The sequence below is a fragment of the Macrobrachium rosenbergii genome, chromosome 52, assembly GCF_040412425.1.
Source record: "Macrobrachium rosenbergii isolate ZJJX-2024 chromosome 52, ASM4041242v1, whole genome shotgun sequence".
NCBI lineage: Eukaryota > Metazoa > Arthropoda > Malacostraca > Decapoda > Palaemonidae > Macrobrachium > Macrobrachium rosenbergii.
Genome location: NC_089792.1, coordinates 36,745,093 through 36,769,283, shown reverse-complemented (window position 1 = coordinate 36,769,283; position 24,191 = coordinate 36,745,093). Strand labels below are relative to the sequence as shown.

Below are 24,191 nucleotides of genomic sequence, written 5' to 3'. Positions count from 1 at the left end.
ACCAACAACAATTCTCATATCTCTTTCTGGTAATTCTTCTGTAAAATTCAGAACCATTGTATCCGAATTCTACAAATCAGTGAGAAAAATAGGTAACAATGAAAAATACAATGTATTCTTAGAAATCTTTTATGTAATTAAAAAGCAAATGATTTTATTAAGAAATTGTGTTGATTAAACATTCCAGTAAGCAATATCAAGCTATCTGATCGTGGACACATTATTCACAAAGGTCACGATAAACGACGCCCTGATTTTTCTACATGAAAATTTAGGGCAATACTAAAAACAATTGTTTAACCAGTAACGTGTTTTCTTTCCAAAGAATACTTTCAGACAAAAATTCGGTTGGGGCATGGACAGCCCACTATCGTCTTTTTGTGTCAACAAGCATGTGTAGAATTCCCAGTCTGAAAAACACACTCATATACACTCCCACATATATATATATATATATATATATATATATATATATATATATATATATATATATATATATATATATATATATATATATATACTGTATATATATACACACACACACACATACATACACACACTAGTTGATCAACCCGATGGTGTCCAGGAACTCTGGAGGGCTGAGATCATCAATAACTTTCCTCTTCATGGACTACCATCATTAGTTCTACGGTTCTTCATTTTATGACTTATTATAAAAGCAAATGTATCACTATTGATTATATTATCATATTATTATTATCATTACTATTTATTTTATTATTTATTATTATTATTATTATTATTATTATTATTATTATTATTATTATTATTATTATTATGCAAATGTACCATGAGAAAACCCAAATGACACAGGACTCCCCTAACCTTCCAATGCTCTACCAACAGCGTCCACCAAAAGCGACCGTGAATACCAAGCATGCAGTGAAGTGCTGTTGCCAAACTGGCCAATAATTAATTTGTTACGAAGCAGTTGTTAAACAAGTTCAGAATGTAAAAACGAAGAAGGAACGAACGAATTAATAAGGAAAATCGCATTTGAACAAATAAAAGAAAAAGGAAATACCATACACCTTGCATGTTGGAATTATTCAGTAGATACTATGTGTATGCAGGTGGGGAAGGCTTTTCTTCCATCTTGGTACTACTTAAAGAAATTATCAAAATCGTATATCTGTTTATAAAAATTATCGATATACGTTTTCAATGTTAATTTTAATCCAGGTAATTAACAATTATATTAATAAATTATTGTAAATCATGATTAAAATTCATGTAAATTCTGAAAAAAATTGATGTTATAGGGGATTTATTGTTGCAGGTTAATCATATGTCTGAGAGCGCCTGGAAGAAAACCTGGAACGACCAGGCGAAAAATGACAATTAACCTACAGAAAATGTGACGGAATTGGTAAAAACGAAAATTTCATTTAATTTGTCTATGTTTGATGTTTGTCAAGGGGGTAGGGGTTTGATTTTGAGTTATAACCTTCCTGGGGTCACATAGGGCCGAGTGCCAAATTTTGTCTGGGTCTCTCAAGCGGTTCGGGATTCTATACCGGACAAACATACAAACATTCACTTATATATATATATATATATATATATATATATATATATATATATATATATATATATATATATATATATATATATATATATATATATATATATATATATATATATATATGTATATATATGAACCAACTTTTTGGTTGCCGTCCACTCTTACTCTCTCGGGAACAACTTGAGAATGTTTCCGTTCTCTGGTTTGAGAATGAGCTCGGCAAGAACCCTGACGTCTTCCCTACGGACCGTGCTTTCGACTCTGTACCTCCGAAGAATGTTGCACAATACCACCTTCTCCTCCATGAGAGCAAACTTTTGCCCTGGAAATGAAAACGAAAACAGATTAAAAGATATTTAGGCTTTTCCTCCGCAAGCTGGATAACTTTGGTTGATGAAAAGATGAACGTTTGATGTAATGGTTTGAATAGGTTTTGCCTAAACCTATAAATAAGTTTAGATACAGATTTTTGGCCTGATCATTAAAAATAATATGGTAAAGTGCTAAATGTTTGGCACAAAACTGATTAAATACATGGTTGTAGAGATTTCAGCTTGTCCTAAAACTACATAAAAATAGATTTTGGAAAGCGATGTGAATTATTAAAGAAATATAATGTTTTGGTAAAACTAAAGAAAATTGTCACAAATTGTGAATGTTTCTAAAGGCTTACTAAAAATTAAATGGCAGCCCCTGAAGATATCTATCCCTTAAATTATGACACAGGTGGAAAATCAGAGATTCACTGATTCGACAGGTGTATCTCTGTTTTATAATTAGATTGGTTTACCTCATTAGAAATATGCGAATATGTAAGCTTTTCCGAGGTGACTAGACACACTTGTGTCCATAAGTTTTTCTTCAAAATATACGGAATATAATAGTGGAGGAAATAATGGAAAGTTCCTTTATGGAAATGAATTAATAATCCACATTAAAGCACTAAATTTACTATAATTTATTAAGTTTACATCCTAAATGTAAACAATCTGTAAATGTTGTTAATGGATTTAAGTGACACAAACGCTTATCCACATGGTTTTGCCTTGCTAAACCTGGTCCTGCTATTAATTATCATTCAAATGACCCGCTCCATGTTACTAATGAACTGCTATCTCTATTAGTAGAACTTGTCTTCCCCATGCTCAGGTGTTGCCACACACCTGAGCAGTGCATGGTTGTCAGAAATACGGAAATATCCTGGGGTTAGGCATGAAACTGTGTTACGAAATTTTCTCATCACACTACTGGTTTGGCCCGAAGTACAAGCAGCAGTGCAAAGGTGCCAGCTTCAAATGGACAGTTTCGTATCTAAGAATAATCATGGGCTGAAATAAATGATAGAGATAACACCTGTCTTTTATTCAGCAAGGACCACATTTCCTAATCAATAATATACCTGCTTAAGGGTGGAGAGCAAGCAGTGGCTGCTTGCAAGACTGGTGGGGGCAGGTGAAGGACAAACTGTCTTTTTGAAGTAACTGGCTGTATATTGTCAATTGTTTCTGGCGGGTCAGATATCTTCCCATCGGTTACCAGTCTACTGGATTTAATAATAAAACAGACTTTTCTACAGGTTTAAGGTTGGGATGTTTGAAAATAAAGGTACCTTGCTACAGAAGGATGTCTGCTCTTTTGTGGTTATTTTTCATTATAATCATTAATTATCATCCATCGTTGCAATGGTGTAAAATTTCTTTCCAAGGAGGCAAAATACATTATCAACTGCATGCCTAGCCAGTGAAAATTCTCCTATATATCCAGTTATTCCTAATGATACTGTAAGGGATAATGACCACATAATTACTTCATCATATTCTTCCAACGAAAGACCTAAGTATGCCGTAAAAAAGTGTCTGTTTTTAGTAATTCTTTGCGTGGTTGTTCTTTTGCTATTTTTTTTTTAGAGATTTCTCTCAGAGCTATCAAAGGCAACACTGATGAGACAAAGGTGTCGCTTCTCATAAATATCTCTATGTCCAGTTGGAGTTCATTACTTGATGCCTGGAATAATTTCAGTCTTGTTCATAAAATTCAAGACTAATAAAACAATGGAATCATTTGGGGTTCTTGGTCATTAGCTAAAATCATACTGAAGTATTTCTAGTAGCTAAAATGGGATTCATTTTCTGCAACACCTTTGTGAATGGTCTGTTGTATTTTCTGCAGTATTCAAGAAAAAAAAACAAAGCTAACAAAAAAACCTTGTGAGCATCCATTTTGGGGTTCTTGATCATTAGCTAATATCAAAAGCTGCCAGTATCTAAAAGTGGGGATTCATTATCTAGCTGTTTATGATGCATTTAGAGCCTCGTCAGATCTGAATATCCCCTTGTTGTATAATTTCTTTATCATCCTCTTTAGGCTTATGTGTTAGTGTTTCTAAAAAAAAATAGATATGCATGTATTACAGTAATGAAGTTTGAGGTTTTGAGATTGATTACTTCAGTTCTCCCCACTGCACCTCCAGCTATAGAAAGTTTGGCGCCTTGATTTATTCTATCATTCAGTGTCATCACCATCGTCCTTAAAAGAAAAATAACCTTTTTCCACATAAGAAGCATCAAGACATTCTAGACGGCGGATTTTATCTTGGAATTCTTTGGTTCTATTCTCATCAGATTTCCCTGTTATAGCCTGGTAATAGCTCGAATGACTGAACATATGTCTAACAAATTTGATGACAGGATGCACTGGGCCCTTTATTCGATTATTGCCCTGATCCGTTTTGCATAACCTTGGTGAAAAGAAAGAGAGATGGTTTATAGCAATGTCTTTTTATCCCTTTCATTTTTTTTTTGCTGCATTTATGGGTGATGACACTAAGTCTGCTGTATTTGCAATGTTGTCAAATGACAGCACGTGCTTATATTAGTTTTTCCTGAGGTGGAATCGGTATGGCCACGAGTGCTTTATTCAGCAAGATTCATCTTTGTTCATGCATTTATCTTAAACCTTTTCTGATCATCCAGCCAGTGTCATTTATCACAAAAAGTCACTCAATATACATCACTATCTTAATTTTTCACTTGCCAATGTAATTCACTGGACCGTGGTTGCTGCTGTGTTTCAGTAACTTTAAGGGTCCATCAGAGAAAGATGGCCTATAAGGGCTTCCAGATCATTAGCAAGAAGTGGTTGCTGTGTAAAAAAGTAGTTGGCTAAATATTAATAAGAATAAATTGTTTCAGCTTGGCAGAAGACCATACATATAATTTAGCTTTATCCTGGTCACCTAATTTGCAGAGTTCAGCAACGTTTGGTTTGGTCAGTATTTACATGGATGACCATCAAATAATGTGAAATTTCGTCAGAACATAGCTACAAGAACATCTACAAAGCTGAGATTGGGTTTACCAGTCTCATTCAATAAAAATGCTTAATGAAAACCATATGGAATGAGATTGAAACTCTCACTTTCCTTTGTATCTTTGCACAACATGAGTAACCATTCAAGGCTAGTGTTTGCATTTCTTTAACTTTAGAAAATTTCAGCTGCCTCGACATTCTCAATTTGGCCTGGAAGGATGACATGCATGGATACACATCTGAACATTTTCTCTCTTTGTGTAGGTACCAAGACTTCAGATCCGTTAATTTTTAATGGCCTTAATCCTCTTGTGAATGTTTTCTAAATTATACCAAAACTGCACATATATCAAAGTGAATTGCCTTTTGCCAATGGACTACATTAAATAGTAACAAAAACTATTAAAATTATGAGCCTGTATCAGTCTTGTATGGTATCTATATATATTCCCAGTGTACAGTACAGGACCATAATAGAAACATAAAAGTTAATAAAAAATTTCTCGCTGTTATTAAAGGATTAAATTATTTCCCTTTCGCCGAAAGATACATACTTTTTGGAAGGTTTCTTTCTTGGAGTTACCGTGTCATTTTCACTCTGTACCCACACCTAATTCACAAACCCAACATTCTGATAGAAATTTTCCCCTCTTGAATTTAACAAACCTCTACTATTCTATTGCTTTTAACTTTATAAGACTAGCCAATATACCAAAACTTGTCAACCCAAAAAGTGCCTTTTCTCATGAATTTGCATACGGATAAGACCACAGACTAGTGAATAAAAAGGAGACTGTGATTGTCGAAAACCAGTTAATCTAACAAACACAAGTTAAAAGAGAAACAAGTCCCTAAATTTCATTTCATGAGATTTGTGACTCTTCTTTGGGACCACGACTGTCTAGTTTTGAAATAAAATATAGTAGCCTAAATATTTTCAAGTCCATATAACTTTTAAAACAGCAAACGAAGGAAAACCTGAAACCCCTACCTATACAGTTTCTTGGTCCAGCACTGAAAGGAATGTAGGCATAGGGATGCCTGCCTTGGCTGTTCTCTGGTAGAAATCTGTCTGGATCATACACCTCGGGTTTGGGGAAATGTGCAGGATCTCGGTGAAGCCGATATGGTAAAATGGCCAACGTTGTTCCAGTTGGGATGCGGTAATTGGCTGGAAGGTAATGTTAGTTAAAAGGAGGTTGGTTTTTTTGTTTAATAATCATTATTTTTAAAAAATGTAAATCCATGATAGATGAACATGGTTTTTGTTTACCATCTCGGTATAATAAATATACTTTATCATTTATGTATAAACATGCACACTTTTTTTAAAATATGGAATTTTCCCTAATGAGGTGGCTCTAAAGAAAGTTAGCTGCTTAATTAGTGATGAAGACGCTGCAGTGGTAAATGTCTACAGCATCGTTCTACTCATTAGCATACAGTATGGGTCGATCAGCACCTTTCCAATCTCAGGGTTTTTCTTAAATAAACGTTTTGCACCACAAATCTATTTCCATCCATTTTCTTTCTTTCTGGATAAAAAGGGCAATGTTTTTTCAGCAGCTCTTCTACTCTGACTAGCACTTTCTCAGACTTTCTCTTCATCTTCATTTATAGATTTCCGTATCACACACTTTTCTCATCTTCCTATCATCATTCATTCATTCCACTTGACTTGAAAACACTCTGTATCATCTTTTCGTCTTTTTCGGATCTCTAGATATCTCCCCTTTCACCCATTCCAACTCTGCTTCCATATAATATACAACAATAATTTATCTCAGAAGCTCTTGTGTATAATATCTGTACCTCACACCCATAAGGGACTACTGGCTCCATAACCCCTTCACACTAGAATCTTACACAAAGCAAAGCCTGTTCTTTTAAAATCTCCCTTTCTTTTGGACACACCTTACTCACGTACGTCAACCATTCAGTTATGCTAGTGCCACCATACACCATTTCACTTGTAACCCAGCTATCTTCGGAATCAACAATTAAAAATATCTGAAGATATATGGAGGGTAACTCCATATATCTTCAGATGTTTTTACATCACTCACTTCCAGTTTTCATATTTCAGACCTATTCTGCCATTGTCTACATTCAACAACAAATCTACAGAATACTGTAGCCTGCTCACGACTTCAAAAACATGACAGCATTATCTCCAAAGAGAATCTTTTCCATTCTTATCTTCTGTGCAAGGTTCATTTGCTAAATAACCTTTCACTTTGCGTATACTTCCCCAGCAAAACTGTTCACCGTGAGAATCGGTTTTCATTCAAGTTATATTTAAATAGATATAATGTAAACTTACAAATAACTACATCTTCACGGAGTTCTCTGGCCATCATGGGAACTGACGGGTAGAGCCGTAAGGCTTCTTTGATGCTGTTTTCTGTATATTTCAGCTGACGGAGATCTGCTGTGGTTACAGGGCGATCAGATGTTCCGAAGACTTGTGTCAGTTCCTCGTAAACACGTTCCTGAAGATGCATTTAGATTCTGAGCACGATAATATGGACATTCTTGGAGGTGAACATACTACTTCGTGACTCCTTGGAACATTGTAGCTTTAATTTTTAACACTTTTATATTTTATCTTTAAGATTTTGATACTTACTGGAAAATACTCTGTGTAATCAGATATTAATGTTATTAAGAGAAGTAACTAAAAGTTTTAGATTTATAACAAAACTATTTTAATTTCGGATATCGTTCTCATAGTGATAGTGTAAGGAAGCTTGAACACAGTCTCTTTTGAAAAGTTACCTTTCTTCTCTTATAAAACCTCTAAATATATTACATTGGCATACATGCTTAAACAGGCTTGAACTTTTGCTTTAAGAAACCAGGAATAGGTCACGTAAGAGGAAAAAGCTAGAGTAAATTCATATGCAAAATATACAATGTAAAGCAAATGAACAGGTTACAACAATTTGGAAGACCTGACCGAATTCTTAAGCGATAATTTCAAATCATGATCAATAACTCATAAAGACAGTAAATTGTTAGAGCCAAAATATTTATTCATAAGGTTCAGGGCCTTAGTAAATGAATTTAAGTGACAAATGAAGGTTAACTGGTTACTGTAAGCAGCTTTCTGGTTTAAACCAAGCATCGGAATATCTTGGGAGTGGTGTTCTTATTAAGTCTTTTAGTGAACTATGTGCTGGCTTATGAAAGGTATATTCGGTGCAGGTGGCATTTATGTTGACGTTGGAGGTTTCCGCAGTTAGATACAGCGGGTATCTGACGCATTCATTTGGCCAAGATGCGTGGCGACAACGTGACAGATTGATAGAAGCGTTTTGATCCTTCAAACATTGAACCGGTGTCATCACACTTCCGGGAAGGGTTATTAAGTGAGTGCGTGCCTATATGCAGCACTCTCTAATGTGTATAATATCTAGGAACCATACAATAGCTATTCACTTCGATTTGCGGCCGGGTTATTCACTCTTTGTGCAGTGTTAGTGGAGAAGAACAGCCACTGTGTGAAACAGTTACATGCAGCCATAAAAGTGAGTAAGATAACTCATTAACACATATTTTTTTCCAGACATTATTTGGAACACCCACTTGTTGTTGCAGTGAAACTCCTCTGTTCTCCATTATGCATTTCTCTGTTTTGTTCTCCATTGTGAATTTTTCCGTTTAAGTATCTATTTCTTTTTTATACACCATTTCAGGTTTTAATATGATATGTTTCTTTTAACAGGAATTCTGCGTTCGTCCTGTAAGGATGAATATTTTGGAAGTGGTGTTCTTTTAACATACTCTATGACATTTATTTTGGTCTAGAATAATTATGACCTTTTTATTTTGTTTGGTGACCAGGGTGTTAGTCACTAGTATTGGTTGGTCTAGAATCATTAATTCGATTGATTGTGAGTCTGAATTTCTTCTAGTTATGATTTCCAGTTTTTATGGGGTGTGAGTCACTCCATTTCATGACAGTAGCTTTTGCTGAAATACTTTCATTAAATTTGCAAATAAAGTCTAGTTTTGCATCTCAGTGTTTAATTCCAGTAGGGCTTTATGGCCTTCCCAAAACACATAAAGATAGTCTTCCATTCAGACCTATCATCTCATGTGCCAGTGCTTTCAATTATAAAATTTCTAAGTGGTTAGCTGGCCTCCTTTCCTCTTTCTTAGACACATTTTCTCCCAGTCATTAAACATTCTGAAGATTTCTGTTACAAATTCAAAGAAACACTTATACCACTTCACAACATAAAACTTTTAAGTTTAGATGTAGATTCCCTATTCACAAAAGTACCAGTGCAGGACGTTCTACAGCTTTTGAGGGAAAAATTAGCCCCCTATTCAGATCATTTCCCACTAGCCCTAGATAAAATAATAAAGTTAGTTGAATTATGTATATCAAATAACATCTTTTCATTCGGTGGATCATTCTATAAACAGAAATTCATGGTCAGGTGAAGCATGGGCAGCCTTCAAGTCCTGTTTTAACAATCTATATATGGAATATTTTGAAAGTGTAATAATAAGTGCAATAAAGCCTGTGGATGAGATATGTAGATGACATCTTAACATTTTGGGATTATAAGTGGGGCAATTTCAGTGAATTTGTTTCAATATTAAATGTATTAATGCCTAGCATCAAATTTAAAGTTGAATGGGAAACAGACAACAAAATTCCTTTTCTTGACGTTTTAATAATTAAAGACACGACAGAATACAAATTTACCATATACTGAAAACCAAATTCTCTCTGTCATGTATCCATTTTTATAGCTATCATGACATCTCTATCAAGATTGGCGAGCCAGCAATTTTATTCTTAAGAGCCTTACGGAGTTTGCTCCCCGGATTTCCTGGAAAAAAATTGAACTAATCCGTAAGCAGCTGTCATCTCTTAAAGTACCCTGACCATACAGTTTGAAAAAGCAATCCACAAAGCAAACACTATTTTCTACCGTCCCCGCCCCAACCCCAACAAGACCAGAGAGATGCCCAACAACAAAATAAAAATCCCACACCTGACAGGATTAAAATGTTGACACAGACACCTGGAAACTCTAACCCTTGTGCTTTTACCTACCCAAATACCTTAGCCAAATCCCTGATTAACGTCCAACAAAAGCCAGTCCTGAAAGACACAGGAGTTTACAAATCGTCTTGCCTCGATTGTGACCAATCTTATATTGGCTTTACAGGCAAATCACGTTCCCCAGAGACTAATACAGCATAAACGTTCAGTTATGTATGAACAACAGAGCTCAGCTATTTTTTTAACCACATAAATAACCATAATCACAGAATAAACTGGAATATGTCTCGTATAATTATAGCAGCAATTGTCGGTTCAAAGGCCAGGTGGTGGAATCAGTTTTGATTACACAAAGAAACACCATGAATCTTTCAAGGGGTGTATGGGATTCAGATATTATAGATAAAAATCTTCCTCCAACCAGCGATTAAGAAGATTAAAGAGAAATTGTCAACTGGAATGAATGTGTGTGTGTGTGTACACACACACACACATACACACACACATTCATTCCAGTTGACATACACACAAACACATACACACACACACACACACACACATATATATATATATATATATATATATATATATATATATATATATATATATATATATATATATATATTTTTCGTTTTAACTCTCATGAGGATCGAACCCAGGTCTTTCAACTGAAACGGGCAAGGGCGCTGCCCACTAGGCCATACAAGTCATAAAAAAGTTGGAACCTGAGTGCCACTGTTTGAATTACCTGGGAAAAGCTAACTGCTTGCATACCAGCGTGTTTTTCCCCAACTTCCCGGACTCAGCTATGACCCAATTAACAGCATATCATTCAAAATTACCCCTTCTGAGTGAATAAGATAGAAATAACCAACACACAATCACTTGTTGGAACAGAAATAAATTTCTGACTCACATCAGGATCGAACCAGGTCTTTTTCATTTGAAAGGAGGGCGCTCCCACCAGGCCATACATTGAAAGACCTGGGTTCGATCCTGATGTTAGTCAGAAATTTATATCTGTTCCACAGGTTGCTCAGTGCTGATTATTTCTAATATATATATATATATATATATATATATATATATATATATATATATATATATATACTAACATTCTTATGGTTCATCACAATCCCTGAGGTCTCAGATCTTGTGAGCTGTAAAGCTATAAGTATGTAGGATAAGGAGGCATTATCCTGTTCCAACGAAGGCGTGAGAAACACGCACCCCAAATATCCCCCAAAAGCGTTAAGTTTTTTGGCGTGGGTATTTTGACCTACGATTGGTCAGATATCCGTGGTAGGAGAAACCAACCAATGTCCTACCTGAGGGGAAAATGCAGGGGTGAGAGAAATTTGGCGTGCCCATGCTAGGCTGCCGTTGGGAGGATTCTGGCTCTGGCACTCTGAGGGCAATGATGTGCTATTGCCCAGCGTGTCTCGCTATTCCGCCGTTGCGGCCCCTTACCGCTAAGTTACTGTAATTTTTAGTTCATTAGATACTGGGGCCCTTGTGTAAGTTTTAGAAAATACAGATCACTGTTAAATTTATCCTGTGTCTTATTTAAGCATCACCCACAGTACTGCAGCCGAACCAGTGTAAGTAGACCCCATGAGAGGTCGGGGTCATCTTCTGGTGTCAGATGTGTAGGGTTTGCTGCTAAGCGCTAATTAATAGTAAATACAGCAAACTGTGGGTCTGTGATTGTGCCAATCCAATAACTCTGCAGTGATAGTGGTCTGAAAAAACGATGGACCAGACAAAAGAAACAGTAGCACAAAGGGCCGACGTTGAAGTGATACATCAAAGCATAATTGTGCCTGCGTTCCCATAATTAAGCACTAAAGTAGCGTTAGCGGAAAATAGTAGACAAAGTCGCTGTATCAAAAATTAATCAAATACCTAAGCAAAGAAATCGTTTACCGGGAAAGACAGACAAGACGAATGTCGTATGAAGAAAAAAGAGAAGACTAGCATTCCCTTAGTTAAAAACAACTAGACACTTCAAGCACGAGCGGGAAAGAGACCATCGTCGTAGCGCAGTGATTGTTAGCATTAATATTATTAGTGCTTTTTCAATCATTGTAGATGCGGAAAAAAACGGAACATAGATGGCGGCCACCTGCCGTTCCTGCCAAAGGAAAGGCGACCTCGGGAGGAGGTAGGAGAAAGGGATCGTGGTGAGAAGCAGTCCTTTCCGCCAAAGGAGGGTTGCCCCAGACAAATCCCCTAGAGGCCGTTGCCTTGTTAACTGAATCGGCCCGTAAATGCATCCCCTCCCTGTTGAGGAAGGGAAGATTGAACGCGGAGGGAAGGCGAATGGAGTTACCCCATCCCCACACCCCAGTGCCAGCTATAGCAGTGATGGAGATGGCTGTTGAATGTTTTGCCGGGAAAGCTAAGTAACCTTAGTTTTGCAGACCACTGAGCTGAAAACAGCTCTCGAGGGCTGGCCCGAAGGATTAGACTTATTTTACATGGCTAAGGACCAATTGGTTACTTAGCAGCGGGACCTACAGCTTATTGTGGAATCCGAACCACATTATAGCGAAATGAATTTCTATCACCAGAAATATTAATTTCTCTAACTCTTCATCAGCCTGTACAGAATTGAACTCCGGCCGTTTCGAGTGACAGTCTGAAGCTCAAGCGACTTGGCCAACAAAAGGCTGATGTGTGCCCGGAAAACAAGAGAAGTCTTGTTGGGCAGGGGAAGGGATACCAGTTATCACCCTGAGAGTAGTGGAGTGAGAGTGATGGAGTAGGGGACCCCCCTGCCGGACAGCACACCCCACTTCGAGAGCGGGAGTGAGTAGGAAGGAGAAACCGCCTTCCCCCTCCCTCTCGAGCAGTTGAGAAAACGATGCCACCACAGGGATGGATGGATGGGGGAGCGTGCGAGAGCTGTAAGCTGAGGTCTGGTAGGCCTAGCCGAAAGCTGTGAAGCTTTTTAGTGTTAAGAACAGCTGATAGCCGTCAGATAGCGGCTGTCAACAGTGAGGGAGGGAAAACAAAACGCCTCCCCTCAAGAGGAAGGCAAGTCAGGTGGGTTCTTTCCTTGGTGCCAAGTGAGGACGGAGACAGTGTACAGACCAGTGTGAGTAAATCATTGAAAATTTTGTGAGGAATTTCAACAGTCTGGGTATGAAATTTGGTCAACCATTACTGAAAGCCCAGGTGTTTCTCTTCACTGTAGTTGAAACTTTTTTTTTGCAATTATTAAATTATCAAAAGGTCTTGTCATTATTTATTGTCTGTTATGTGATATTAGAGAAAGTGTCCTTTTGTTTTGATTTTTTAGGTTATTCAAGTCTGTGCTGTAAAATTTTGTTCTTGCCAGAAATAACATAAACTATTAACTAGTGTTTTGTCCAATTTTCAAAATCAGTTTTGTGTTTACTGAATCCTTTTGTGATTTATCTGTAATTTTATTTCAAATTGTTCTTATTAAAGTCACTGGATAGTAACCAGTTCACTGGTATTGCTTTGCTTTAATATTTTGTGACAATTGTTGACTTTTTCATTTTATTTTGTTCATTTTTGTGTTGGCGTTTCCTAGCTCCTCCACCCCCAAGGGTGGGAGACCCAAACCGCCCCTCTAGAGCCCCTCCTCAGTGGCCAAGTGTTTGTTTGCTAATCCCACTGATAGTGTGTACTGTTAGATATATTGTTATTGTTAGTTACCCAAGTGTTGACCTTTTTGGGATTTAGCTAAGAACTCGATATTGTGAAAAGATTGGGCATATTCTGGGAAAATTGAATAAGGGAGCTGATGCTCTGTCTAGAAATGTTATAATAGGTGTTACAACGAGAGCCAAAAAGAGGGAGGAACGACGAAAGCAATCTCGTAACGTTAGTGGCACAGGCGATGTCAACGCAATGCCAACAACGTTATAAGTAGCAGTAACAGTTGAATACTTTAAATACGCCTGCGGGCAAGTCACACAGAAAACGGGGGCTAGTCAGGTCAGCTGAGTGACTGGAGCCGCGGCGAGTTGAGAGAGAGAGAGAGAGAGAGAGAGAGAGAGAGAGAGAGAGAGAGAGAGAGAGAGAGAGATCGAGCGAGAACGACTGTTTGAATGCAAGAGGGATCCCTGCTGGGAGGGTCCCAAAGTAGATGTCCTATGAGTGGTTGTGTGACTGGGTATGTGTGAGGGTTGAGTGACGAATCCCCGATTCTGGAAGTGCCGTGAGATAAATTCCTCATGTAAAAAAAAAAAAAAAGAAAAAAAAAACCTGTTGAGCCGTTCTTCCTCATTCTTTGATAGAAAGAACCATCCATATAATTCATGTAAGTCCATATTTAGGGCATATAGGCATAGAAAAGTCCCTTATAAGGGTACACGAAGGGGTGCCTGTTCAATTCGATCATGGGCATATAAATGTGGTGAGACCACTCCCTGCTGCACAGGGCAATACAAGAATGTTTATGTTCGTGGAAGTGTTCACACGTATCCCACACACGTGTGATAGTGGATACAACCTGCCTATTCGGCCTGTAGCGTGTGAAAGAAATTAAGAGCAATACTGGGTTATCCAATTGTCTGCTCTGGGGGCACAAAGCGAACAACACCTGTCGCACATGTGCGCCATACGTCAAGACAATCTGGTGTCCCACACCAACGAACCAGTACCCCTAACCCTGGACTGACTGGGTATTCGGGAGAAGATCTTGTGGAACACGTACGCGCATATGTAGGTGCCATGCTGAGCGCGAGCGTGTTCATGAGTCCGTGTAAATTAGTGAATGCCATTGCAAAGTGCACAAAGTTTGTCAGTGATCAAAATTTGCAATTGTCGTCCCATGTCCTTACCTTGAAATCAGAATCATACCAAGAGTTTCGTGTTTTATATTTCATGTTTGTATTTTAATTTTTGCAAATGTCTGAGTGTCAGAGTCATTTCCTGTGTGTCATATTTCAGTGTTTTAATTTTTTTAAAAATTGTGGTTGTGTTAATTTTGTTTTTGCAACTTTTCCTTTGTTTATGCTTTCATTTTTTTTTGTTGTTGTCCCTTATTTTGTGTTCAGTAATATACCAACCTGGATGTTGCATTTTCTGTAAGATTTCTTTTATGTTACATTAAAAACAGGTGAAAAACCCAAATTGCATGATTTATGATTTTTCGTTATTATTATTTTGTGTAGTTGTCTTACAGTAAATTGATGCTATGAAATTATGTTTTTCTTGTTTTGTTAAAAATTCCACTGCTTTTATATCATATTGTGCTTAAATTTCCAAATTATTATTGTTTTTCGTCCAATTCTTTGAGGAAAGTTTAGTACATTTGCAGGGTATAACGTGATTGAAACTTTGATGCCATGTTGTCACGATTGCCAAAGACAGTGTTAGAGTTTATTTGCTTATTTTTTTGTTATTGTGTTCGCATTTCTTGTTATAAGTGTAAAGCAGGACTTGTTCTTTTAAAGCCTTTTATTTATTTTTTTTTGGTACTGATTTGTTTCTAGGGAAGAGCGAGTGTTGATTGTTTTGAGTTTTTTTTTTTAAATTTTGTGTTGTTGTAAGACGTGTTCAATTCACCTGTAAGTTTGGCTTGAACACGCGTCAGCTGGCCCTATTAAAATAGTTAATTTTAATTAGTTTAAACCAGTAACAATGCACTACGAGGCTTGCAATGGAATAGTGCTGAGACATTAGCTTTGCAGGGACGCAAAGGACTTGGGAGGAGGAGTGATGAACCATTCCAGAAAGTTCGTCACAATTCCCGAGGTCTCAGATTGTGTGAGCTGTAATGGCGAAGTTTGTAGGACAAGGAGGCATTATCCTAAACACAACGGTCGGGGCGTGAGGAAACACGCACCCCAAATATCCCCCAAAAGATCTAACAGTCTTTGGCGTGGGTATTTCTGACCTACGATTGGTCAGATATCCGTGGTAGGAGAAACCAACCAATGTCCTACCTGAGGGGAAAATGCAGGGGGTGAGAGAAATGCCCAGTGTGCCCACGCTAGGCCAACGTTGGGAGGATTCTGGCTCTGGCACTTGGATCGGAGGGCAATGACGTACCATTGCCCAACGCTGCCGCTATTCCCCGCACGGTGGTTCTCCGCTAAGTTACTGTAATTTCTAGTTCATTAGATACTGGGGCCCTTGTGTAAGTTTTAGATAATACAGATCATTGTTAAATTTACCCTGTGTCTTATTTAAGAAAATACCCACAGTACTGCAGCCAAACCAGTGTAAGTAGACCACATGAGCAGGTTGGGGTCATATATATATATATATTTATATAATATTATATATATATATATATATATATATATATACAAATATATTATATATATATATATATATATATAATATATATATATACAGTTATATATATATATATATCCATATATATATATATATATATATATTTTATATATATATAGTATATATATATATATATATTTTCATGATGTTGCCTTGTAATACGTATATCCTCCCATAATTTTGACATATTTACTTTATTTTTATGTGTTGTAATTAATGATAGTGATCAAGTTAAAGTGTCATTTTTAGTTTGGCATCAGATCTCAAAAGAACTAATGATTAAGTAACTTGATAGCGTAATTTAGAGTTGTTAATACAATTTTAATAGTAACGTAGTTTTGAATAATATCTTTCTTGGTAAAAGCGTAGTATTTGAACACGTGTGTGTGTGTGTGTGTGTGTGTGTCCAGGAAGGGCTTGTTTCATTTCAATTGTCATCAGTTGAGATAAGAGGGACGCTTTGTTTTGGGTTAGTGAGGACAGCTTTTGAAAACAAATACCGATTTCCCATATGGCTCAAGACTAGTGATTTCATGTTGTTTACATGCGTTGTTCAAGTTTTCCTACGCCACTTTGAGAGAAGGAATAACGTGTCTTGATCAGTTACGTCATGTTTTGTAAGATTGCGTTCAAAACGTTTTGCTGGGATGACGTCATTTTCCTTCTAGAAGCTTCTCCATTGTAAATCGCAGACCCAAAACGCTTTAATGACGTCACTTCCCTGCTTCTAGAACTTTGTATCTCGTACCCAAAATGCTTTAATGACATTTTGTAATTGTTTCCCGTGTTACTGGAATTCTAAAATTTGTCTCATTCTGATTTCTGAGACCAGTCGAATTGGTTCCTATGATTCTCTCTCGTTCTTAGGAAGAGATCACTTTTAACGTAGTATTTTGTGGTCACATATTAACATTAACTTTTGAGATCTGAATTACTGCCAGTTATTTTAGTTATAACGGCGCCTGGTAAAAAGTGTGTATCGTGGTAACGCATTGGCTGCAGCAAGTGATTTACAGTGGTTTTCTTATTTGTGTAAGGTAATGAATATTTTATTAATACCATGGTATGATAAGTTTGGGAAATTTTTCGGAGTGAAATCATAATTTGATAAATCTTATGTTTTTTTGTGTGTTTTTCTATTTACAATCTCTCTTTATATTTTCACATTTTTATGTTTGTTATGAAACATTTATTGACGCACTCATATTGAAGATGGCTAACACACCCAAACAAGTTTGCCGTTGAGATCGACCTTTATAGAACGTCGGTAATCCATACCAGATACACACTCCCGACAGTAGCAACCTTCCAAAGCCTGACCTCTACAATCACCACGTTAGCAAACAAGTCAGCTTCTTTCCTACACTTTCCTAATTTAGTTTATGTATGTATGTATGTGATCTGACAAAAAATGTGAATAAATGACATATTTTAGTTAGAAAATATGAAGAAAGAGGAGAAGTTATATATAAATATGAGCAAGAAGAAGGTTTCGAGGGTAAATAGAAACCCACAAGAAGGGGAAGAATGGAAGCAATTGACTTGTGTAGGTATTTTGGGGCAGATGATGACAGGATGAGGAAAAGGTAATCTCAGAATTGAGGTGTTCAGTGGAAACCAAAGTTGAGTTGCATTAAGAAACTATTGAGTCAACTCTCCTTTATGGAAGTGAAGTGCTGATATTATATGTAAAATGTGAGAGAAACTGTTAAATCCACCGAGATGAGTTGTTTGCCTAGTATATCTACAGTAAGAACTGAAAGGGTGATAGGGTTGTACATAAGGAGAAGTGGTGACTGATGAACATACTAGTAAGGGTGTAAGTGTGGAGGTGACTTGCGCAATGTGTATAGGGTGGTTTGGCAGGATACGCATGAACCTTCTGTGTAGATGTAGAGAAGTTTTATGTAATTCATCAGAAAAGTATAAGTGCGGCAGTTAGCACTGTCTCGCTTGTGTGTGTGCGTGTTTGCATGTGTGATTAAGTAAACGTAAAAAGACAGTGGCGGGGCACATGGACGTTAGATTCCTCAATGGCTTTCAAAGCTACGCTTACCTGAATTTCAGGATAACAGCCAAGTAGGTAGAGAGACCAATTGATTGCGGCTGATGTGGTGTCATGTCCTTCGAACATAAATGTATCTACCTCCTCTCGAATACTTTCGTCTGTCAGAAGGTGGTCGTTCTCGGTGCAATCGAGGAGAAGATCGAGAAAGGCTAACCTCTTCTTCCCTAGATTAAAGATTTCATTGCAGTGAGATATTCTAACTACTATAGGTTGTATTATTATTATTATTATTATTATTATTATTATTATTATTATTATTATTATTATTATTATTATTATAATAATAAAATCACAATTATATAGTAAATATACTACTAATAAAATATGTAAAATAAAGTAAAGACTTTCGAACACTTGAACGGTGTTCCTCATTATTTTACATATTTTACATAGTAATATATTTACTATATATAATTGTGGATTTTTATCACACAGATTGCTTTTCATGAAACTGTGAATCTATTAGCATTATTATTATTATTACTAAATTACGTAAATTCCTGTCAACAAGCCACCATTGACCCTGGAATTTCAAAGGAAGTACTCACTGGGTAAAATTCCCCTAAGTAAAAAAAAATAGACATAAAAGCAAGGAAACAAATTAATAGCTAACCTGTATCCCCATTGCTCATTCTTTGAGCAGTTGCCAGGAAGTCCTTTTTGATTTCACGAGACTGACTTCTTCTGCTCCGAATTGCCTTGTAGGCGGTTCCATGCAATATCCTAATACAATCGTCGTGCTCCTTAGCCATTCCTGATAACCTGAACAGAAAATCTGGTTGCAGCCATGGACGAACTTGGCGTAGCTGAACTATTGAAGATATCCTGCATGGAGTGATGAAACTCGTTAGAACTTCAGTGGTGCCTAGTTTTGAGTTTCTTTTATACTCAAAACTCGTTATTTACCACATACTTAGGTTCCTATGAAAATGGTTAGTAACTATACATCTACGGGATGGCTTTTGTATTAGGATAATGTATGACTTTACTATAGTAGAATCCGTTTTAAGCAAAATTAGTTTATTAGATGAAGAGTCCCTCAGAGACATATTTTGTAACACTTTGATGCAGTCACGCGCCAGTCTGGCTTCACAGGATATCAGTCGTATAACTAGAGATATTTTGTAAAAGTGTGGAGTAAAAATACACCTATGACTTTTATAAAGGTTTCTTGATGCTCCAGAGCTTACTGGACTGGATTCCTTTTGTTTTTGCCTCAAGCGGGTAAGTTTCGAACTACGATGTTGGACCGTGCAGATCTATTGTAAGCGAAGAGCGTGAAAGCGCAGTGACCTCTGCCAAGTAAGTTGAGAGGAGGTAAAGTTGTAACCGGCGTCCATCGCGGACTATTTGTATATTAACAAAATAATCTCGAGAACGGATGAACGGTTTCCGATGAAATACGATGAAGCAGTCTTAGATAAACTCCTCGAGATAACTAGTTTGCATTTGCTGTCGATGAAGACTTGAAGATACGTTTATCGTGGAAAACGTTTCATCCTTAAAACTAAAGAGGTTTACCAAGGTCACCCTCCATACTTAGTCTGTGATCAGGGGGACGCCGTACTGCATTACTCGGCGGAAGAATGCTCTGCGGAGAGTGGACATGCTTTATCGTATGAAATAATGAGTCGTTCTTTTTTTGGGGGGAGGGGGTTCGCTACGGGCGGTAAAAGAAAATTGCAGATATTCTGCCTACTTCTATGCTATATTCACTGGTTTAAGAAAAATACTAAGCTAATTCATGGCAAAAAGTTTGATACAAAGCTTTTCTCAGCCCATGTTCAAGGTTACTTTATTTATGGAACATGAAAATTATCTAGTTTTCAGTATTTGGAGATATTAATATCTAAGCATTGGATAATCTAGAGCACAGAGCCAGGAATGCCTAAGAGTTTTGTTGATATGGCGTGATAAAAGAGCAGTACTTTCAAAATTGTATAATAGGATTTTCTTTGATGTTATCAGAAGATGGCAATTTTCGGAATATTTTTTGTGATAATGTCTACAACATTTTTTAAACCAGTCTAGCAAATGCTGCAGCTCCAAGTTGAAATTTCCAAAAGTATTTTGATTTTGCTGTCAGGGAAAATAGTTAGTTTGATCTAAAAGTATAAAAAAGCATCCTCGTTTTGAAAATGACTGAAGACGCTCGTCTCATATGAATAGAGTGAAATGAACTGAATTGGTAAAACCGTATATAAAAAGTATTATCCTAAACAGAAAATTGCCAGAATATCAAATATGCGACAGATTTCCTGACCTGTGTACAGCTTTCACATATTCGGACTCGTTGTCATCCTGTGCGTTTATGGAACTTCCCAGGGCAGTTTCTGTAATTAGGAATAGTAATGTAAACACTCAAATTATATTACTTATGTAAACTTATATTATACCGTGTATATATATATGTGTGTGTGTGTGTGTGTACACACACACACACACACATATATATATATATATATATATATATATATATATATATATATATATATATATACATATATATATATATATATATATATATATATATATATATATATATATATATATATATATATATATATAATATTTCTTTTTGTTGTTGTTTTAGGCGATCGCCTTTGTGGCTTTGACTTCTTTGATGCAGACTCTGGATAAGTAGACCGAGTCGTGGTGTGTTTTCTATTTATTTAAAACTTATGGGCCGTTTCTGAATATCAGGCTTTTCATGCAGAGCTAATACATCGAGATTCTCCCGTCCTATTTATACCAAGCCATCGGCAACAATGTAAATAAAAACTTTAGCAACTCCCATAATCCGCTGACAGCCGATGGTTGGTATAAATAGAACCGGAGAATCTCAATGTATTAGTTCTGCTTGGAAAAGCCTGATGTGCAGGCGAAACGGCCCGTGGGAATTTTAGATTAATGGAAAACACACTACCATCTGTCTACTTATCCAGAACTTTGAAGAAGTCGATATTTCTCAAGACGTAATAAGTTGAGATGAAGAATGACTTGCCAAAGATTATGTCTAGAGTGCACAGAGTCACATAAGGGAAGATGTCGAAAGGTTTTCCGTCAGCTTTTTCTCGTAATATCGAAACCATTTTGTTGCTCTGTTTATCGAAAACGCCGACGAAGTCCTCGAGAATCGTGAAGTGGAAAGCCGGCGTCAGCATTTTCCTTCTGGAAAACCACTTTTTGCCTGTTCGAGAAAGAACTGAATTAGGAGTTAGTTTCTAAAAATCGCACTAGTGGGAAAAACGTTAACAAATCACTGGTGTACAAAAACAATGACAGATGTGGCACAAAATGCATACTTGACTGAACAACTTGCAGATATAGACTATGAATGCTGAGCTCCTTTTTCAATTAATTTGCATATTTTTGAGACTAATGAATATGTAACTAATCATGAAAGTAATTTCTGTTTGCACCTCTTTGGAAAAACTGATTTGTGAAAAAAATTTGTTATCTTTACTGATTTTAAATGATGATAGGCTTTCGAACCAGAAACAATGGATTACCAAACAAAGATTTTTTTCTATATTGACAATATTTTGAACTAAAGAATCTCATTTTTATAACAAAAATGCCCTACCAGTTGAGGTTAGAAGTCCAGTGCCCAACCATGGATGAAGATAGTCATAGTCAGAACTTTTTGTTATATGTTTGCTCGAGCAGAGTACAGCCTGAAGAAAGGCGTATAATATTTATTATAAAGGAATTGAGCATATAGGCGCTTAATCTTAACAGCTATTAGATCGAAAACTCACACCATAAACCAGTTTTCTAAATTTAAGAAGCCACAGTCAGATAACAATTAATAAAGGCTCTATAGGCGTTCATAAATAGTCATAACTTGCATTTAATTTTGAGCAAGGTCAAAATATACAATAATTTGCTAAATCAAGACATGTCCTTTGATTGTTTACAATTGCTTAGTTTTAACTGTTTCTAAACCCAGCTTTAAATTATTAATTTACATTACAATGGAACTGAAACTGAATCTCACTTGCATGCAGATGCATTCGTCAGAGAATAATCTCTATAGAAGTCCTTGGTAGATGGCCAATAGGTGCCCATAGCTTTGCAGTGCAAAGTAATTTGGATAGTCTATTAAAAACTGGCCATCTTTTTTATATACGAGCAATAAAACTGCAACTTAGCATGTATTTTAAAGATGAAAAATAGAGTTAAGTGACTGGGTATCAAAAACAATAATTTATTTGTAATGCATATATGTATTGATATATTGCATAATTAGTTTTTGTTAGCTGACAGACAATAAAATGAAAGCAATAAATGACTGATGAATAAATTTGAAAGCTAATCGAAACCTAAGCTAAACCATGAACTCTTAAAATTAGTTACGTATGGTCTTTAAAGATTTTAGGTAAATGAAAAATTTTAAAAAGTTATTGCCCAAAGCTAACAGATCCTCTATGTATATAAAACATTAGTATATATATATATATATATATATATATATATATATATATATATATATGATATTTTTTTTATTTTCTGTAGGATTTCCTTTCTTTAAGCGTCGGCGTTTCAGAGCTCGAACATTCAGATGTACCAGAGGTGAAAATGAAACACTTGGTTTTGCCCGTGGTTTTCTCAGACATCTTCGAGAGATCTGACACATCGTGGTAGATATGACATTATATATAAAAGAGTGACAGCATCAACAAACATACAGATGGCTGGAAAAAAATTCGATCCTAAGAATGAATTCTTTCTGATATAATAACTTCTGCATTAGGCGTCTCCTTTGTCGGGCGTTTCAGGTGTTTTGTGAAATTCGTATGTACAGAAGAAAGGAAAGCCAAAGTTTTTTCTTGCATAAAGTAAAAAGCATTGCAGTGTCTCACTGATTCACTCCTGTCGAGGTAAACAAGAAATGAAGCACTCTCAACAGGAGGATATTACTATATTCTTTAATAATAATAATAATAATAATAATAATAATAATAATAATAATGGTGAGGTCACAACAACATTAGCAAACCAATAATAACGACGATGAAGTTAATAACTATGGTTTTGGAAATAGTCACAAACGAACATAATATATAAATTATATTATAATGTTAGTAATTAACCTTTAAATCAGACAGATGCAATAGTCATCGAGATGGAGATCTACTGTACTCACTTCAACAGTTTCCGGTCTGTAGAGGTCTACAACAGCCATGCCGCTACCCCAGAATCTAACAATGGGGGCGTGGAAATTCCATATGTATATGTACCCCATACATCTTTGGAAGAACTCTGTCATGGATCGAGTGAATAAAAAAATTCATTACTGACACGATAAAAGCAGACTTCATATCAATTTTACATTGGACACTGATTTATCATTGTTGACACATGCAACGATGTGGGCCTTTACTCCCATTTGCTCATTTTATCGAAACTATTTTTATACTTAATTATTAAAACACTGGAACTGGCGAGTAATTTTTGGACCTCTCTGGGACACGAGGAGCAAGATAACGATTACTGGCCACGGTCTTGGTTTTTCGGCCCCACTGCGCCCAAAAGACGCTCGGTAGGGTCACATCTCAAAAGGCAGCTCATGTTAGTTTATTCTGTAGGCATGGCTGGTCTTGTTATTAGCTTGTAGCACTCATTAAACATGAATGATTTTAATATATTTTTGGAACAACATTAGGACATATTTTGTAAATGCTCTAGGTATCCCTCGAAAATCTTTGACCAAGCTAGCACCTCGGACGCTGAAGTTGGAACATTCAGCTCTACCTTTATTAATTTCAGCTGTTTCATTCCATCCAGTTAGTATCGGCAAAATCGCACCTAATTTGCAACCACTCAGAATCAAGGTCAGTGGTCAGGTCTATTCTAACCTCCAATGTTTTACATTTCTCAGTTACCTCACGAGTCACATTAGGCTTATGGGATTTTATGCAGTTGTTTGTTTTTTCTAACTGTGGAGTTATAATCTGTCGTCC

The 24,191-nt window shown here is 36.4% G+C and overlaps 1 protein-coding gene across 1 annotated transcript in view; it reads right to left on the bottom strand.

Moving 5' to 3' along the window:
- Positions 1 to 748: 748 nt before the first annotated feature.
- LOC136833811 (cytochrome P450 4c3-like) overlaps positions 749 to 24,191 on the bottom strand; it is a 92,350-nt gene continuing 68,907 nt past the window's right edge. Inside the window, exons 4-12 of the mRNA XM_067096089.1 lie at positions 23,375 to 23,490; positions 21,812 to 21,902; positions 21,230 to 21,415; positions 20,489 to 20,558; positions 18,839 to 19,050; positions 18,214 to 18,389; positions 7,179 to 7,347; positions 5,847 to 6,026; positions 749 to 1,868 (exon numbers count right to left, since the gene is read on the bottom strand). Coding sequence (XP_066952190.1) covers positions 1,708 to 1,868; positions 5,847 to 6,026; positions 7,179 to 7,347; positions 18,214 to 18,389; positions 18,839 to 19,050; positions 20,489 to 20,558; positions 21,230 to 21,415; positions 21,812 to 21,902; positions 23,375 to 23,490 — 1,361 coding nt within the window. The 3' untranslated portion in view covers positions 749 to 1,707. The remainder of the gene's footprint in view (positions 1,869 to 5,846; positions 6,027 to 7,178; positions 7,348 to 18,213; positions 18,390 to 18,838; positions 19,051 to 20,488; positions 20,559 to 21,229; positions 21,416 to 21,811; positions 21,903 to 23,374; positions 23,491 to 24,191) is intronic.